The following is a 20,457-nucleotide window of genomic DNA, read 5'->3' as shown; positions in this document are numbered from 1 at the left end:
AGAAGAACTGTGTGTGTGTGTGTGCTACTATGTGTGTGTGGCTGTTTTAAGAAGAACTGTGTGTGTGTGTGTGTGTGCGTGTGTGTGTGTGTAGCTGCTATGTGTGCATGGCTGTTTTCAGAATACTGTGTGTGTGTGTGTGTTTTGTATGTATAGCTGTTTTCAGAAGAACTGTGTGTGTGTGTTGTGTGTATAGCTACTATGTGTGCATGGCTGTTTTAAGAAGAACTGTGTGTGTGTGTGTGTGTGTGTGTGTGTAGCTGCTATGTGTGCATGACTGTTTTCAGAAGAACTGTGTGTGTGTGTGTGTGTGTGTGTAGCTACTATGTGTGTGTGGCTGTTTTCAGAAGAACTGTGTGTGTGTGTGTTTGTGCGTGTAGCTACTGTGTGTGTGTTTGTGTGTGTGTTGTGTATGTGTGTGCTGGGGATTGAGCCTAGAGCTTTATTCATGCTACGCGAGTGCTCTTTATTTCTTTTTCTTTTTTGTGTGTGCATGTATGTGTGTGGGGGAGGGAATGATCCCAGAGCTTTGTGTATACTAAACAAGTGCTCTGCCATTGAGCTGTAGCCCCAATACTTTTATTTTAATGAAAATCGAAGTACCTTTCGAAGTCTGGCTTTGAGCTCATCTGGCTGCTCAAGCAGACATTGAACTCAGGATTCTGCTGCGTGTCTCCTAGGTAGGTGGGAATAATTTATCTGCAAATCAAAAGTTTGTTTAAGCAAAACACTTCAGAGGGTAATTCCACCCCTTTATCCTTCTCACTATATTTTTTCTTCTTTTGCTTCCTAAAATAATACCACAGACACATTAAGTAGATGCTGACATATATGTATATATTTATTGACAAAGAAGGCCACAACATACACTTTGGTGAAAAAATACAGCATATAGAACAACACTTCTATTTGATCACATTTGTCTATTCTTATATCTAATCTAGGAACACAGATATAGAGAAATATTTAGGATAGGCACCAAAGGGTTGACAACTGTTGCACAAGGTAGAGAGTTCTGGGTAATTTGTACTTTTTTTTTAATACTTTTCTTTACTTGAGGATTGAACAATGAACAATACCACTTTCACAAAGAGAATAAAGCCACCAAGGAGATAGGTTCACACAGAAAATAGGCTGTTTGTTAGGCAGTGGGGAAAGAGAACAAGATCATAGGTCAGGCCACTTCTCTTTACTGTACTGATATTCAAGAAAGAAAGCTACTTTGTGGGTTTGTTCATGCAATTAGAAGTTTGTCCCCCCAACTTTTCCACCATTGAACATTTAATACAGGTAAGGGTTAATTTAAGGCTGGAGCATAGCATCTTAGTGCAGTTCAGAGAGGCCAATGGCTTCTCCAAAGATCTCTCTTGCCCTCTCCTCCGTATGTGTCAGCTCCTGCAGGGTGATGATCAGATTCTCAAAAACCTGACCCCTGTCACTCTCATTGTCACAGGTTTCTTTTGAGTGACCCTCCTCACCACAGTGGGAACAATGGACTGTGTGTTTGCGCTTCCTGGCTCTGCGCAGCTCCCCAAAATTATTGTTGTTCTTTCTTCCCGCACCACTGCTGGTGGAAGGAGCCTGGATCTCAAAAATGTTAGGGGACTCAATGACCAGCACTTGGTCCTGGGATACAGCCCTGCCTAGGAAGGATGGCCCTGCACTGGAGGATGGCAGTGGTGGGTCGTCAGGCTCCACCAAGATCACATCCTCATCGGAATCATCAGGTGAGTCATCTATCTCTATCACATTGCAGTCAATACTGCTGATCATTACTGGTGGGGAGCTCTGAAATGTAGGGCTGAGTGCCCTCTCCACTGACTGGGCTCTCCTGGGCCGCTTTGGATGAATAAAAGCCTCCTCCCATTCCTCTTCCTCCCTTATCATCCTGATTAACTCCAGGAAATTGGGAAGGCGCTCTGGCTCATTTGCATATACCCGGAGAAGACTCTTAAGCCTGAATCGAAGGTCAGCACTCATCTCAGCCCCTACCAGGAGCTGGTGCAGGCGAGCCTGGTTTGCCTCTCTCAGCAAAAAAGCCCTGCCTGGATAGCATTCTGCAGCTGCACCTCTAAACGGATCACATACAGGGATGGTTTCTCTCCAGGTTCCTGAACAGTGTTAACAAATTTACTGTGGGCTGTCACACTGCTCTCAGACTCCCCAAAGACCAGTTTCATTGCACGCAAAAAATCCTCTACATCAAGGCAGGGATTGGCAGCCTGGAGCAAACGCATGACCTCACGGGCAGGGCCTCTAAGGGTTCTCATTAGGCGCCTGACCTTTTCCTCCTCAGGCATATGCCAATCAGGCAGCACTGCAGTTACTTGGCTCAGCCAGTTTTCAAAGGTTTCTTCCCCCTGGGCTGGCTCTGCCCTCCCAGAGAACAGCTTCATGTTTCTCTCTGCCATGCTGGCCATTAAAGGACCAAGACTCCTCCCCAGGGACCTCAGCATGGAATGAGCCCAAGGTGGCAGGGGTGAGTTCTGCCCCCGGCTGTTACCCATGCGTGAAAGGATGCTAGCCATTTCTGACAACAGTGATAGGATATCTTAATACAAGATGCTCAAGTCGTCTTAGAAACAAAACAAAAACTGCTTTATCTTCAGCAGTACAGCAGTCTCCAATCTCAGTAGGGTCTGCAAAAAAGAAAACGGGAGAGGAGAATTTAGTAAGGAGCAAGCTCCAGCTGTAATTACTGTGCCTCAGTACCCCATATATCCTCTCCGTCCACTGTCCTAAAATACTGGATAGGAGAGCAATTGCAGCCTCCTGGAGCTAGCTGATGCCTCACTACTAACAGAGTGCTTTTTTATAGCCACGTCATCCATACCCTCCCGCCAGTCCTGTGAGAGGGAGGGCAACTGTTGCTTCCATTTCGGATTTTCCTTGTGCAACTGCACAATGATCACAAATTCGCAGGGGTTAAAATGTGACATCATTAACTTCATGGTCTCTGGTCTTAACTGCAAGCCCCTCTCAAAGCTCTCTGGACCACCCACTCCCCACCCCACTCCCCTACACCCCCTCCCGTGATTTCTCAGATTCTTACACCAGCTAGGAAACGAGTATTTTCCAGCCTCTGTAGCCTGTATCCTCCCGTGGGAAAGCTTGCCTCCAGGGTACAGCTGATGGACCTCGATCGACTGGGGGTCGCAAAACCTGATGTTCAGGACATCAAGACTGCGCCACATTTGAGGAGGAAAAGGAAAGGTCAGAAAAATACTCAGTCGTCATCATCCTCCAATTCCTCCCTCCCTCCTCCCGCCCATTTCTGCTGTTACTAGGTAGAAAATTCCCTCTCCACCTTCTGAATACAATCCAAAACGACCCCCCTCCCCCCAAAAAGACCCCACACATTGCGTCCCGAGATACCATTAGCCTACCCAGCTCTACAATCAACTGCACCGAATTCAAGCTCGGATTCCGCTTCGATAGGCTGCTACTGTAAAAGAGAATAGGAGTTGGACACACCCACCCCCACAGTACTCAGAGAAATCAGAGGAGATACATAGGGGGTTCAAGGCAAACAAAATTCCTCCCTCATCCTCCAAGTGCCTTCTTCCCCAACCCTTCCCTGGCCAGGCAAATCCTACCAAGTGGCATCTTCCAGGTGAATCCCAGTGAGGTCATGCAACTGCACCTTCCCTCTCCCAGCTTCGCAATTGCTGATTCTCTGAGGCAGGAGCGGTCTAATACCCGCCCCCCCCCCATTTTTTCCCCTCTCCACACCAAGAAATCATGTCTCTCCCATCCCCCATCCCCCACCCCCCATCCCCCGCTTTTAAAACCTGCTATCCTCTGGTAGCCAGAGGCTATTGCGGCGTCTTCGGCTATGGATTCTACCTGTGAGTCCGGTCGCCCTGCAAAGGAAAAGTACTAGCACCTCCGGAGCCGCTAGGCGACCCGAAGCTGCCAGAAAGAGCTGTTTCACCAAGCCACTTACCCACAGGTAACCGGATTCGAATAGCGCAGTTCCCAGGGCAGCAGCAAAGCTTTTATCAGCAGCCTACTGACACAAAAGAGTGTGACGAGCGGGCCAGTGGAGCCAATCAGTGGAGTGCGGGGGCGGTTTCTAGCGGCCCAAAGCCCAAAGGTTCGGGTGGGGGAAAGCAGGGAGGGAAGAAGGGGGGCGGAAGCAGGGGGGGGTGAACGCAACAGGCTCTGGTTGCTAGGGCTACTGGGCGAGTTTAGAGAGCTAAGCTGCATCTTACCCCTGCAATTGTGACTCTTTCCCTCCACTCCTGCCTTTTGCGTTCTCCCTTAGCCCAGTACTGTGTCTCGAGGCCCGATGTGTATGCATGGCAAGGTGGAACCCAAATCCGGTAAAGCAGCAAAAGCGGGGAGATAGTAGGAGATATTAAGCTCCTTAGCTGGCTATCCCAGAAATGTTTGGGGGTGTTGTACAGGGTGGTGTACATGTGTAATCCACTTCTTAGAAGGTTGAGGCTAATGGGTCAGAAATCCAAATCTAGTCTGTTTAATAAGCTATTTTGATGCCGCCTTCGATGGCCCATGCCTGTAATCAGTGGACTTGGGAGGGTGGATGGGAGAATGAGGGAAATCAGGGCTAGCTTTAACTAGAAAGGAGTTGACGAGCAGCCTGTGATGTACAAGAGAAGCATCTCTCTCTCTCTCTCTCTCTCTCTCTCTCTCTCTCTCTCTCTCTCCCTTCCTCCCTCCCTCCTCTCTTCTCCTCTCTCTTGCTCCTCTCTCCTCCCTCCCTCCCTCTCTTCCGCCCTGCTCTCTCCCCTCCTCCCTCCCCCCCTCCTCTCTCCCTCCCTCTCTCTCCCTCCCTCCTCTCTTGCTCTCTCCCTCTCTCTTCCTCCCTCCTCTTCCTCCTCCTCCTCCTCCTCCTCCTCCTCCTCCTCCTCCTCCTCCTCCTCCTCCTCCTCCTCCTCCTCCTCCTCCTCCTCCTCCTCCTCTTTGTCCTCGTCCTCCTCCTCCTCCTTAGGAATGCAGGGATTCTGGTTAAAACAGGGACTTAGGGCACAGTTTGTTTTTCATATTTTTAACCGATGGTGCGGTTGATGCCACACTGTACATAATCAGAAGGGCCCAATTCTCCCTAAGGCCACATGGTTAGGGGTGTTAGTTATTGTTTTTATTTTAGTTTTGTTTGTTGTTATTGATGTTTTGAGACAGCGTCTCACACTATATCCCAAGCTAGTCTGGAATCCCAGTGTAGTCCAGGCTGACCTGGAGCTGGCGGCAATCCTCCTGCTGTTGCTGTTACAGCCTCCCAACTGTTCATATTACAGGCATGAAGCCACTATGCCCAGCTTAGACATTGTTGTATACTACAAGAATGATTAATTTCTTTGGCCTTTATTATAAAGATCCTTTAAAGTTTGCTTATTGTTTCTGTGGATAAGCAAACTGCTAGGAGTGGGCCATTAGATCCTTCCCTTATGTCTGTCTGTCTTGAAGTGGAAGCTGTCAGCCACCTGGGCCCTTTGCCTACTGCCAGACTACACTCAAGGCAGACCGTCTACTTTGAACAGCCATGTCCCTCCCAGGAAGCCCCCTGCAGCTGCAAGGGACCGTGCAACCACAGGTAATTTGAGGGGAGTCACTATTTCTGCTTCAGGGGGACTTGCTGCTCTTTAATCACAACTTCTCCAGGCAACTTGCAGGGATCTGAAAGACTCCACTCCTCCTCCTAGCAAAAATACTTCCCCCTGCACTCAGGAGGAAAAAATTCCCCATGATTGGTATAATATGATGTCTATAATAGGTCCGTAAAGAAAATCTTGCGATCATTTTATATGTAAAGTTCATGACTGGTAGAACAGGGAGCTTGGAATATGCAAGAATGTAGTTGGCCCCCTCCACGCTCAGTCTTGCTTTCTGGGCTTGCTGCTTGTGGATCAGATATAAGCTCTCAGCTACTAATTCCACCATGACTGTGCGATGCACCTTTTCTAGCTAGCATCAGGCTTCTTCCTCAGTTTTGTCAGCTTAATGCAGGAGGTATCTCTGGTGTACATTCCCTTATGTTACAGCATCAAGCCAAATAAATGCTTCCCCCCAGATGGTCTTTTATTGCCTGCTCGTCGTCTTTATCACAGATACAGCAGGCTGAGCTGCTAAGACCAAGACCTGATAAAACACAGGCTTCCGAATCCAGACATCCAGCTGCTGCTGCTGCAGCCATAGCAACCAGAGAGTGATTTTTGATGCTATAAGCCCCCAGAATCCCAGAGCTATGAGCCTTTGTCTCACTCAGAAGCCGAGAGGCGGCTGAAGAGCTCTAAAGAATGGCCAGGCACCAGAGATTGCAGAGACAACAGAGGGCTATACAAATATTACTATAGACTATATTTTTCTAAGGCATAAAATTTTAAATTGGTCTGGGCCACTAGTGGTTATAAAAAGATTTTTGTACTATCTTCCTGCATTATCTTCATCCTTCATGTATCGGAAATAAAACCTACTCTAGGCTAGGCATGATGGGACATGCCTGCAGTCCTAGAACTTGAGAGTTGCAGGCAAGAACATCAGATCATCTTCATTGTCATAGTCAAGACTGATGGCATCCGCAGCTGTTTGTGAGCCTGTTTTGAAAATGAAAAAGACATACATTGATTAGACTACCCAACGACAGTTCTGCTGCGGTATTGCTTTTCACTGCGCTTTAAGATGATATTTCCTCCCTGAATTAAGTTTCACTGGCCCTAGGGAAGGATCAGCTCCATGTTGGAGGCATAGAGAAGATGGGTTGGATGGGGTTTTGAATGAGAATGGCTTCCACAGGGTTATATATTTGAATGTTTGGTCCCAAGTTGTTTAACTGTTTGAGAAGGATTAGGAAGTGTGACCTTATTGGAGGCATTTGTAACTGGGGACCAGCTTTGAGGTTTCAAGAGTCACAAGCTTGCCGCTTGTGGATCAGATATAAGCCCTCAGCTACAAATTCAGCACCGTGCCTGCCTGCCTATTGCTGCCCCCCTCCCCCCGCTGGTCATGTACTCACCTGAAACTGTAAGCGAGCCCCCAATTAATTTTTTTTCTTTTACAAGTTGCCTTGGTCATTGTGGTTGTTTGAATAAGGATGGCACCCAAAGGCTCATATATTAGAATGCTTAGCCATTAGGGAGTGGTACTATTTGAGAAAGATTGGGATATGTGGCCCTTTTGAAGGAGGTATGTCACCTGGTTTGGGTTTTGAGGTTTCAAAAGCCCATGCCAGGCTCTCTCTCTCTCCTGCAGATCAAAATGTATCTCTCAGCTCCTTCTCCAGCACTGTGTCCGCCTGCATGCCACCATGCTCCCATCATGATGGTAATGAAATAAACCTCTGAAACTGTAAAGCAGTCCCAATTAAATGTTTTATAACAGTTGCCATGGCCATGTGTCTCTGCACAGCAATAAAACCCTAACTAAGACACATTGCTCACTTCACACAGTTAGGGTAAGGCTGGCAAGAGCTTGTGGGTTTTTCCCCAGGCTTTTGTTTCTGTATCTCAGTACTATGACACCTGAATCTGGTCTCTAAAAGCAGAACCTTCTTCTGCCTTTTGAATTAGCTTCATTATTAGATCTGGCAGTCTGCAGTGGGTCCTGGTGGCATCAAAATAGGTAAAGACTAGATATCAGAACATTGATTTGTTTGATGCTGATGATACAAAAATTCCCAGGTTAGATCACCAGAAGAACACCAGGATTTCTTCATGTGAGGCTGGGAGAAGCTAAAGTGGCTTAAATTTTATAGAAAATACATCTTATTTCTGGCCTCAGATTGAAATCCAGGGACTAGTAGAAAGGGGTTGCAATAATAAGGATGCTGAGGACTCTAAAAGGGCCATATTTAGTTTCCTACCTTAAAAATTAAACTCCATGCCTTAAGCTGAATGCCGATGGGCACTTCTTACTCAGCCTTTGATTTCACCTGAAGCCAAAGCTACCATAGGGATGCTTATGGGAGCCCTGTCCATGGTAATCTGATGTCTTCAGGGCAATATCACGAGTGATAATATTCAGAAAATCAATTTACTTTTCGAAAAATAAAAACTGAGGTTTTCATCAGTATATCACATTGGTGAAAATTCTGAAGATTTTCTTGGGAGGGATGATCTCAGAGTAACAAGATGTACAAAGGAATGAAACACAAGGAAAGTGATGTAGTACTGGGGCAACATAAGCCAGCACTGATAAAAGGAAATGTGACCTCTAAGAATATAGATAAGAACTCTATTCTGATTAATTATGAGATGTTAAAAAACATTTTATGTTTCTGTGCATCTATGTGGGGGGGTACCTGAAGAAGAGTGCAGATGTCCTCAAAAGTCACAGGTATTGGAGACCCCAGAACGGGAGTTACAATCAGTTGTGGTTGCTGGAAATTGAACTCAAGTCACCTGGAATACCCGGAAGCACGCTTTAACCACTGTGCTTTGGCTCTAGCCCCTTTAGTCTGCTTTTAAAAAAGCAAACTGTTGTGCAGTATGGAAAGGCATCGGGAAAGGCATAAAAAGAATTCAAGGTTTTTCTAAGAATCTTGTATTATATGAGAAGTCACTTTGGCATTATCTGATAAGGTAGCATTTAATGCAATGTTCACTATTACTATAATAGCAAAAGGATATAGATTTCTAAACAAGCAGAGGGGAATGTTTTTGGAAAATTAACAACAGATCCTGACAATCCTTGAGTCATTCATTTGTTTATTTTAGTGCACATGCACAAGCTAAGCATGCAATCAACTGCAGAATTATACCCACAGCTCCATTTCTCGTTCTTTGTTGGGATAGGAAAGAAAGAGCGATGTGAGTGGATGAATAAAAGAAGAGACACAGATACTTTGAACTGCATGACTCTTAACATAAGATAAGCAGTGTACAGAACATGCTAACCAACTACTGTGGCATACACTTCCAGAACATTTACAGAACTTGACCAAAGACCAACAATTTTGAATAATCGAGTTCTGATCACAATGCAAATAAATTTTGAATTACACGTATAACAGAAAGTTCACTAGAACATCTTGGTATAGTTGGAGACTAAGACATGCATTCAGAAATAACTGATGAGTTAAGGAATAATAGTAGAATTGTAAATATGTTTAACCTAACAATAATCTCAAAACTTGAGGAAAGCACTTAAAGTGGGGCTTAGGTAGAGGAAGTCTTTAACAATGATGCCCTGCCAAAACCTATAATGTAGGCATCCATCTCAGTATGTACAAAGAAGAAAAAGAAAGAAAGAAAAAGAAAATCGAAGCCTATTTAAGAGAAATGGAAAGTAATAAAATACAAAGAAACCAAAATAACAAAAATGTCCTCCATTTGGGCCAGTGAACTGGGCTGGTGGGTAAGGGTACTGCCACCAAGCCTGGTGATCTATGTGATACAACTGAATACCTATGTGCAAAATTACCATCACCACCACCACCACCATCATCATCATACAATTATAACAATATATTGATATTAACAATAAAAAATCGCTATAATAAATTATTATTGTAATTATTATTATTATTTGGAACATGACTTCACACCATGTACAAAATTCAACTGAAAACAGGTCATATATCGTATATCTAAGTATGAGCAAAAGTTATAACACTTCTAGAAGAAACCACAGAAGTAAGTATTTGTGTCATTGAGTTAGACAAAGCAATTATAGATATGACACCAAAGTATAAATAACAAAAACTTTTGCATAACTCAGGTCACGATCAGAAAAAGTAAAAGTCAATCCACAAATAAAGAGAACACCTGCAAATCATGTACTTCATAAGGGATTTTATCTAGAATTTATAAAATATATCACAGCTCAATAACAGAAAGATGAGTAATCCAATTTAAAACTTGGCAAAACGTTGAGTAGGTATTTCTCCAGAGATGACATACAAATGACCAGTAACTACTTGAGAGGATGTACTGCATCACTAGCTATCAGGGAAATGGAAATCCAAACATCACAAGGTACTGCTTTATGCCTACTGGGATGGCTCTAATAAAAAACAAGTATTTGCAAACATATGGAGAAATTAATGCTAATGGAATAGAAAATGACAGACTTGCTTCAGAAGACAGTCTGAAATTTCCTCAGAGTTAAGCATAGAAATACCGTATGATGTAGCAGTCGGACTCTTGGGTAAACACCCACCACACATACACACACACATACCACATTCACATATGCACACATCCATTCACATACACACACAATTTGTATAATATCATTCATAGCAGCATATTAATATTAGCTCCCAAATGAAACTCCAATTACAAATCAAAAGACAACAGGAACGAAGTGCTGACTTATACCATAATAAAGATGACTCTCCTCTCACAAGGAAGCAAAGAGAGAGGGGAAGGAGCACGGCTCCATGAACACACCTCCAATGGCCTACCTTCTTTCCAGTAGGCCATACCACCCTCTCTCAATGATGCCCTAGGCCAAGGACCAGCTTTTAATTCATGGTCTTTGGAGGGCATTCAAACCCAAACTATAGCATTACATGACTCAATCTGAAAAACATCCCTAAACCCAAACACTTTTGTATATGGGGAGATTTGCATAGTGAGAGTGTGTCATTGAAGAATAAGCCTAAAGCTCTTGTGCTGTATGCCCTGGTAAATAGAACTTGCTCAAGTCGCACTCTTCTAGCTGGGTTTTTTTTTTTTTTTTTTGGATATATTCTTTACTTACATTTCAAATGTTATCCCCTTTCCCAATTTCCCATCTGGAGTCCACCTCTCCCTTCCCACCTCCCCCTGCTTCTATGAGAGTGTTCCTCCACCCACCCACTCCCTCCCATCTCCCCAACCTGGCATTCTCCTGCATTGAACCTTGAGGCATTGAGCCTTCACAGGGCCAAGGGCCTCTCCTCTCATTGATGCCCGATAAGGCCATCCTCTTCTAGCAGGATTTTTAAGTCTGGTCAAGCTCTAGGAATGATGGTAGGATGTCTAGGACTGCAGCGGGAGAGGTGGCTCAGTGGTTAAGCATGCACTGCTATTCCTGAGGACCTAAATTTGGATCCAAGTACCCCCATTAGGTAACTTACAGCCTACCTGTAACTCCAGCTCCAGTAACGCTGGTGCCCTCTTCTGGCCAATAAGGGCATTGCACTCATGTGCACAAACCAACACAGAGACACATCAGTTAGGGAAAAAAAAACAAAAACTTTTTAAAATTTACAAAAGAATTTCCAGGTAAGAGGAAGTGTATGTTTCAGAGGGAGCACAGGCAGCCATATATGGTTGAGAGTTATATTAAAGCCCTCATTAAGAGCCTGATTTTAGAACTCTTATTTTACCAGTTCTTCCTGTCTTTGAACAACAGGAGTACACTGTAGATGGGGACCAAGTAAAGTCTAACTAAATCCATATGGTGTGCCATTTAGAAGATATAGACTAGGCCATTTCCTTGGCCCACCTGAATAGACTGGGATGGCAGAAGCATAAGTAGCCCCTTGGGATTTATTTCCTATGAAATCACAGAACCAGAAACTTCAAAAATTCCCATTCATATTGCTGGGAGGTGTTTAGGTACCCAGAACCCATCAAAAAGCCAGGCAGAGCTGGCAGGTACATATAATCCCAGCACTAAGGAGACAGAGGTAGAGATCTCTGAGGCAAGCTGGCTAACTAAACCAATCACAGCAGCAAAATCTGGCTTTAGCAAGAGCCTGCTTAAAACGAAATATAGTGGAGAGTTATGGAAGAAGACACAGAATGTCACACATATTCACACACACACACACACACATTAAATTTTGCAACCATATACATGTGACATATCACACACACACATGTACACACGCACACATGCAAACACCCCTCTGCTCATAGATTTGGATACATCAGTTCCCCATCTGTAAAACAGAGACATTAACAATAGCATATACCTCCTTGGATTATCATAAGAGCCAAGGAGATTATAGAGGATGAAAACAGTATGAAAAGGCCCACAGTAATCAGAACTACAAGGCTATAGATGAATAAATAAAATAGATGTACGACATTTTAGTATGGACTATTTAAAATACTAGGTGATTAAAATTGGCAAACCTCTGGGATAGGCAAAAACAAAACAAAACAAATAAACAAACAAAAAAAAATCCCGGTACTTTTAGCCTTCCATTTTGAGCCCTGTACCTGTCCCATGATAATGCCCTAAAGAAAAATTATTCAGTGGCCTCTTGCTACGTATTTACCTTCCCCAGCCCACCTGTAAATGGCGACAAAAACAATAGGTGCTGTATGCTGAAGGCTTATTGCATTTTAGGTACTAGGATTCACAAGCTCATCTTCATATTGAGTGGTTATTTGGGGGTCGGGGGATGCATGTTGGTGACTCTGATCCTCAGGTTTTAAAATCTCCAACTATAAAGCAAATCCTGATGTAGAAACCGCAATGATTCTTGTTGGAATTTCTGTTCTCAGGACTGAAATTGTGCAGCAGAGTCTGGTTGCCATGACTATGTCTGTGCATATAAAGGATGAAGGATAAGGGCTGCAAAACAACAGAAGCTATGGCCCTAGCTCTGAGGCAGTGGCTAGACGTCTCCCGATGATTGATCCCAGCCTCCCCTGAGGCACCAAGTCTATTCATTCGTCTTTCACAATTATTTCTCTAGGATACAGCAGCTGTCATTCAAATCCAGGCAATCTCTTTGCAATGCTCCAGTGACATTTAAGGGAGCAGACAGAGCAGCTCGTCAAATGCCTGGGCAGTCTTACATGCCCTTCCTCTCAGCTAACACATTTTTCATAAAGGAGCGCTCATCTCTTTGGCTCGCTGCCCTTTGCATCCATACAACTGGAGATTGTGGGGTCGTTTGCCAGGTCTAGAAATGTCAGCTGAGCACTCTCATACCACCTTCCCTCACACCCATTCTGCCACCATGGTCACCTCACAATAGAATGATTGGATTGTCTAAAAGCACTTCCAAGTGTCATGACAGTAGACAGAATCGGGTTTCTTCTGGGCTGTATCCACAATACTGAGTTCTGGACCTGGCAGATGGTCAGTCAATCTCACTTAAAAAAATGAAAGAATGAGAGATGAGTGAGCAAGAGAGAAGCAGAGCAGAAGGAAGGTGACATAACATTCTCAACCTACAGAAGAGAAAGGTTGTTATAACTTTCGATTTCAAAAGTAATTTCAAAGTTACCTTAGAGCTTCAAGAAGCGAACAACGAATTTCCGTGTGTCTGTCCAGACCTTACCAATCTTGAGCAATCTGACAGGTTTATCACTCCATCTCCTCACTCACTTATTAAGGTTTTATTCAGAGCGGTGTGTAGGCAAGTTTCATATATCATGCCACTTAGTCTTCTGCCTATTTGCATATTTCCTAAGTCGTGGGATGACTGTAGATAACACCAGTATCATGATCAACTACAGGAAATTTAGCAGTTACAATCTCCAGCCCTTCCTCCAATTTCAGTTGTTCCAGGCAGGGGAGTGTTCTGTTTGGTTCTCCAGGGCAGAAGGAAGAAGATTAATGGGCAAACATATGAGGAACATGATGGATTGATCATCAAAATTAAAGTTAATACTGAATGTATTAGCTTTTCTTTAAAAAAAATATTCTTTTCTTTCTACTGAGACAGGGACTGGATAATTGCTTGCGTGTGGTGGAGCACACCTGAAACCCAGCACCAAGGAGGCTTGGGTAAAAGGATCAAGAGTTTAAGGTCAGTCTGGACTATGCAGCAAGACTGTAGAGAGATGAGGGGGTTTCTTATATGTATGAGCTATGGGAAAGGTTTCTTTCTGTGTGTGTACTTCTGCGGACTAGAGGATGTGTAAGAGATCTAATAAGCTCAATTCTTTTTTAAAAAAGACTTATTCATTTATTATATATACGTACACTGTAGCTGTCTCAGATACACCAGAAGAGGGCATCAGATCTCATTACAGATGAGCCACCATGTGGTTGCTGAGAATTGAACTCAGGACCTCTGGAAGAGCAGTCAGTGCTCTTAACCGCTGAGCCATCTCTCCAGCCCATAAGCTCAATTCTTTTAGTCCTTGTTTTGCTAACCATTTCTAACGCTAGGGTGGGTCCTTGAACACCTGAAGTCACACCTTTTGCCATGACACTATACAGTATTGAAACAACCTCAGTATTCTATCAGTCTGGCAGCAATTCTCTAGCTCTTTCTATAAACAGGTGAGAAGAGTGGCATACATTATGTGCTTACTGTGAACTAGACTTTTGTTTAAATGCTTCTCCAGTGGTAACTCAAAAATACCCTCTAAAGATGTAAACTGTTATTTTGCTGGTGCTGGGGATAGAACCCGGGGGGGTCTTATGCTTAGTGTAGAAGTGTTCTAGCACTGAGATATACCCTCAGTCTGTGTGTCTAATATTATCACCTCAGCTAGTGAGGAATCTGAAGGGCAGATTTTGATATCTTGATTTTTATCCAGACTTTATGTACTAGAATATTTAAGACACAGTGTTCAAGCTGTTCAATCGAGTGTAGAGGACAATAATCATACTGGTTCAGTTCAAGCCAAACATGGTTGTAATGCTTACAACCCCAGCACTTGGGAAGCTGAGACAAAGTGGTAATGAGTTTGGGGCCATCCTGGTATATATCGTGAAATTTCACCTATTTTCTTACTTGCCTGCTCTCAGTGCATCATCAGCCTTTCCGTCATAGTGGTTTCTACACAACAACGATTAAAGGTTGGAGATGTGCTCAGTGGTAGAGCATTTGCCTGGGAGACACAAGGCCCTTGGTTCAATTCTCTACCCACCCTTTACAGTTACACTAAAGTACAGTTTGCTGGAGGGGTGCATGTGTTTTTTCTCATTAATGTATCGACAGTATCCAGCACAATATAGCTACTAAATGAATATTTGTTGACTACATAAATAAATCGCAGTAAATAAAGGATGTTAGCAACAGGAAACAAAACTGAGATACAAAACCATTCTAGTATTTTAAGCACTAAAAGTAAGAGGCAAAAGTCTCATAAAAGGCTGTCGAAAGGAGGGGTCATATCCTCTCAAATTATGTCCTTTCCAAATAAGCTTTTATAAAGCTGCCATTATAGTTTCTCTGTGCAGCCCCCAGGTGGCAGTGGTGTGTTACTCTTGGGCAGCACAGGCTAAGCACCTCACTTTCCTACTTCCCACCCAAGACTGTACAGCAAGCTTAGACTTCCTGGCCCTGTGCTAAAAGATGGGCAAAGTGAATTCTGGTAGTAACCGATTTGGTCGTTCTCGGGTGAATAGCTTTGGTGACCCTCCCTCTTTTCTAATGTTGTATTTACGTATTTATCCTGGATACTGGTATTTATTTATCCATGGCATACCTGTGGTGTCAGAGGACAACTTGTGGTTCTCTCCGTCTACCAAGTGGATCCTGGAAATTGAACTCAAGTTGTCCAGCTTGGCAGCAAATCCCTTTACTCATTGAGCCATTTTCACAGCCATATAAATATATACTTTTGTTTGCATGCACAGTAATAATGATTCATAAATATATATTAAATCATATAAAATAATTATACTTGTTCTTAGTATTATTAGTAATTCCTTGCTATTACTTCCCCTACCTTCTGGTTTTTTTTTTTAAAATATTTGTTATTATATAAATACGCTATAGCTGTCTTTCGACACACCAGAAGAGCGTATCAGATCTCATTCCAGATGGTTGTGAGCCACCATATGGTTGCTGGGATTTGAACTCAGGACCTCTGGAAGAGCAGTCAGTTCTCTTAACGACTGAGCCTTCTCTCCAGCCCTCCACTACCTTCAAATATTCTCTCCTCCTGATTTCACATCACATACATTCAATCACTTTCTCTTCTTCTCCATTTCTCCTTCCCTCTAGTCCTCTTCCTCACCTCCCTTGCTCTACTCTCGCCTCTGCACACTCACCCCTAAACCTAGATTCCACATGCCAGAGAAAAACATGGGCTATGTGCCCCTGACTTTCAAAGTTGCTCCTCTCATAGCCAGAAGATCTCTGGGATCATGGCCTAATGATTCTAGGAATCCACAACCCACACATCCAAAATAGAGTTCTTATTTCTCATCCACTCCCAAACTAACTCCCTGTGGTTTTTGTATGTACATTGTATTTTTAGATAGGGTCTCAAGATGTAACCCAGATTGGCTTCTAATTTGCAGTCCTCTTGCCTCTTCCTCCAGACAGCTGGTGTTCCAGGTGTGTGTCTCCAGGTCCTGTTCTGTCATTTGTACATCTACCTCCTATACATTAAGTCATGAAAAAGTCATCGTGGTGGCTAGTTTTAATGAACTTCAGTTCACTTTCATGACAGTCAACTTGACCTAAAATGAGAGTCATTTTGGAAGAGGGAAACTTACTTGAGAAAATGGCCCTACTGGATTGTCTTGTGGACAAGCCTGCTTAATTACTGATTGATATAGGAGGGCTCATCCCATTTTGTGTGTGTGTGTGTGTGTGTGTGTGTGTGTGTGTGTGTGTGTGTGTGTGTGTTTATAGAGTTTTGGGGTCCTGTGTCTGCTCTGACATAGGCTCAGCTGCTCGGGAATCAGCACGGGGGTGGGAGTTGACTACACTTATCCCACACTATCGCTGGGATGGGTGGTCCGGCTGTAGGGCAGCCCCAGGACACCATTTTGGGGGTGTGGGGTAGGAGTGGGAAGCGCAGTCTGAGGTGTAGACCAGCTCCAACTCAGGGATTCCTGGGCTTGCAAGGAGTCCAGGGCTGTCTGGTTCTCAGGCTCTTGGACACCCAGGTCCTGCTGGATGCCCAGGAAGAGCTGAGAACAGAATAGACCCCCACCCCCACCCCAGGCTGGATTTAGCCCAGAGCAGTGGGGGAAAAGAAGGAGCTCCAGCTGTTCCCTCTGGGGTAGTCCTTGGCTTGACAGAGGCGGGCTTGGTTTAGCTTGGTGGTGGCCATGGCTGGGAGCACAGATAGGCTTTCTATGGGATATTAGACAGTGGCTCTACAGGCAAAGGCCTTCTCCATGGTTCACCACAGAGGATCCTGATGAAAAAGGGCAGCCAATGTTTTCAAGACATTTTTTGGCATGACAGAAGGTGGATGAGTAAAACTGTACCCCACTTCTCAGGGCGGGGCCTGAGATTAAATACCTTTTGCAGGGAGGAGTGGCTGGGAAGGAAAGTTCATTGGCTAAGTCTCCAGGCCTTTAGGTACCTCATTATAATGGAGATCTGTCTTGAGCCTATGTACCCTGTGATCAAGTCCTCTACCTGTGGAGGGGCTTGGGGTGTTGCCCTTATGTGACTGATGGTCACAAATCTATGGAGGGCTGTGGGCTAGTGACAGGGGCCTGGATTCCTGGGAATCAGGAGAAATGCCTACTGTCCCTTCAGGGTCACCTGGGTTTCAAGCCTTAGCTCAACTGGGAACCAGGTGCCTTTCACAGTTCCACGTGTGTGTGTGTGTGTGTGTGTGTGTGTGTGTGTGTGTGTGTGTATTAATGGGCTGGCACAATACTTCAGTTTACCCTATTTCCAGTAACCACAGAGAAACACATCTTTCATACACATTAGTTGGATTCCTACTGAGCCCAACCACACTTTCAAAAATTCTTCCAAAAAAGTATACCAGGAAGAACTAGTCCACTACTTGGAATAAATCTGTCATTTTGCCTTGGACTTAAAACAACTACAATGTGAAATGTATGCCCTATAACTATGACTTTACCAGAATATTTTATGCATGATCTATGTTCATTTAAAGGCTTCTTGGATGAATGGATTAAAAGCAAAGTGGAATAGAGTAGACCCTGGTGGCCAGGATGCGACTCCCAGAGTCCCATGTCCAATTTGACTGGGTATTTTTTCATTGGTATATTTGATTGCTTTGTTGGTGATAGTCATGGGGTTTGGATCAGTATTTCCCAGCTGCATTCAAGGCAGCAACTTTCTGCAAACTTCATTATCAAGTGTAAATGCCGCACATTAGAGATGCAATTCTTGCCAACCTAACACTCCATTTCATAAATCTCTTTTCCCACTTTGTTTTAAGTTTTTCCACACACTTCAAAATATTCATTAAAGGGCTCCAACTCTCAGGTCTTAATTGATTCATGCCGATGTGGTATCCTTCATGATCACATTGGCAACGTCCCCATGTTGGTTCTTACCCCATGGGGTGATGATAAAACAGATGTGTTCCTCTGCCTCCATTTGCCAAAACACTCCCCAGACATACTGAAGTTGGCATTTATGCATAAGGGTGGACATCTATGTGGATGAGTCATTTTGTCTTGGTTTTCATTTTGATGCTGGGGTAGAAACCGGGCTCTCACATACACCAAATGCAGGCTCCAGAGCCATGCCCTCAGTGCAGGTTTCTTGTCTTTCTTTGTTTTCAGAACGCGTCCTTCACGTGTGAAGTTTTCAAATCTTCGAATGCAAACATAGGTTTTTAGTTCATTCCCACTTCCACACATGTTTGTGGAGAATTCCTGAAATTAAACAATTTGGAAGGGCAAAAGGGAGTGACTTTGTAGCGAGAGGGTCATATTCATTACTAGATGCTGACATAGTGTGATTTTTAAAGCCAAATAATTATGTTTCCTCAATTTTTTTTGCCTTTGCAATTCACAAAGTATTAGTACTTTTTAAGCCAGCATGAGTTTGTTGGCTCTCGATTTAAGAAAATTGTGGGGAAAACATTCATGAGACAATTGGAGAAATGTGAACACTAACATAACATTTGACAATGTTAAGAATTTCTGTAATTTTTAAGAAGTTGTATAACAGTACTGGAGACATACATACATTATTTTGTTTGGTTATTTACTTTATTATTTATAGGAAGTTTATGCTACCCCGGCTGTTCCCACACTCCAGAGCCCAAGCAACTCTCCTCTTTCAGCCAAAGTCTATTTTTCCCAGGCTGGTCCCAAACTTCAGGGCTCAAGCAACCTCTTTCTTCAGCCTACGAAGAATCTGAGATTACAGGTATAATAAACTGTTCCAAATTTGTAAGTTTTTCTCTAATAAAAATGTTTCTTCGTAGAGATATATGTTGTAGTATTTTCGGATTACAATATATAATTGCTAGGAATTATCTTAAGGTATTTCATTCTGTCTGAAATAAACAATAGATGGAATTAAACATAATACAAGATAAACTGTACTGATAATTATTGACAATGAGTGAGGAGTACAGGGTCATACATTGTAATAAAATCTCTACTTTTTTTTTTAATTCTTTTTTTTTTTTCAGAGCTGGGGACCGAACCCAGGGCCTTGCGCTTCCTAGGCAAGCGCTCTACCACTGAGCTAAATCCCCAACCCAAAATCTCTACTTTTATATGTTTCCATTTTTCCCAAAGAAAAGATGCTTAAACATCCACCATGAAAGTGGTATCAAGGTTTGAGTGGGGCTGCTAACAAGAGGAATCTTATCCAAGAATAATAACCCACAATTTTTTTTTATCTTTTTTGATACAGAATGAATTGAGCTTATACATTATGAGGAAGCAGACATTGAAAGGACAGGAAATGAGGCAATTAGGGAAAGAATAGAATACAAACTCCTGTAAGAGTTATTAATCCATTGTTAGCCAATCAACAGGAGACTTTAGGATGGCAGAGGCTTGAGAGAGGATGCTAAAAGAAAGTAGTACATACCAAAGGGGGAAGGTATGTGTATACGGACACTGGTTGGAGAATCACTGGGGGGTGGTTTGAATGGTCCGCCTTATCTGTATATATGCTTATATGGTACATGAAGGGTACATGCAAATGGGGTCCAGAGGATGCCCTTGGGTGTCAATTCTTTGGCAGTTGTCTGCCATGTTTTTAGGACAGAGTTTCTCCCTGGCCTAGAGCTCTCCAAGCATGCTGGACTGGATGACCAGTGAGTCCCAGGGATCCACTTGTCCCTGCTTCCTAGCACTGACATTACAAGTATATGGCACCAGCATGCTCAGCTTTTTATGTGGGTTCCTGGAACCAAACTTATATGTTCATAAGTTCTGAACTAAAACTCAGGTCTTTATGCTTTCACAGCAAGTGCTTTACCAACTGAGCCATCAGTCCAGGCCCAAACTCAACTTTTGTTTAGAACTATCATTGTCTCATTTCTAGTGGCTCTGGAAACATGAGGGGGGAGGAGGAGTAAGGCATGTAGAATTCATCCTTACATCAGTTCTTATGTCAAACAATAACATGTGAAATCATTTTTGTTTTGTTCTTCCTCCACATTTTGAAATATATGAGTCTTGGATCATCTGCAATTTTCCCTTATCTGCTTCCTTTATTTTCCTAAAACGAATCAAAACTCATCATTTGGTTCATTGTGACTATTGAACTGGCAGGGGCTCCTATTTCTCACTCTTCTTATTATGGGGGAAGAAATTGAATCTCAGAGGACGGAAATAATGCCCAGTATCATGCAATGCCTAGCAGATATCTGACACATAATAGACAATAAATATCTCCTTCTGAATGTGCTGGGGATTAAACCCAGGAATGCATACCTACTAGGCAGGCACTTAATT

At 43.4% G+C, this 20,457-nt stretch overlaps 1 protein-coding gene across 1 annotated transcript; it reads right to left on the bottom strand.

Annotated features, from left to right (window-relative positions):
* Positions 1-816: 816 nt before the first annotated feature.
* On the bottom strand, positions 817-3,864 carry Zcchc12 (zinc finger CCHC-type containing 12). The gene is given in 5 exon segments (XM_032890082.1): positions 817-2,033; positions 2,036-2,639; positions 3,053-3,183; positions 3,387-3,442; positions 3,792-3,864. Coding segments are annotated over 2 exon segments (1,203 nt in total). The 5' UTR covers positions 2,529-2,639; positions 3,053-3,183; positions 3,387-3,442; positions 3,792-3,864; the 3' UTR covers positions 817-1,323.
* Positions 3,865-20,457: the final 16,593 nt, after the last annotated feature.

This window comes from Rattus rattus, chromosome X, assembly GCF_011064425.1.
Source record: "Rattus rattus isolate New Zealand chromosome X, Rrattus_CSIRO_v1, whole genome shotgun sequence".
Classification (NCBI taxonomy): domain Eukaryota; kingdom Metazoa; phylum Chordata; class Mammalia; order Rodentia; family Muridae; genus Rattus; species Rattus rattus.
Note: the sequence above shows the minus strand (reverse complement) of the source record. Positions and strands in the feature narration are given on the sequence as shown.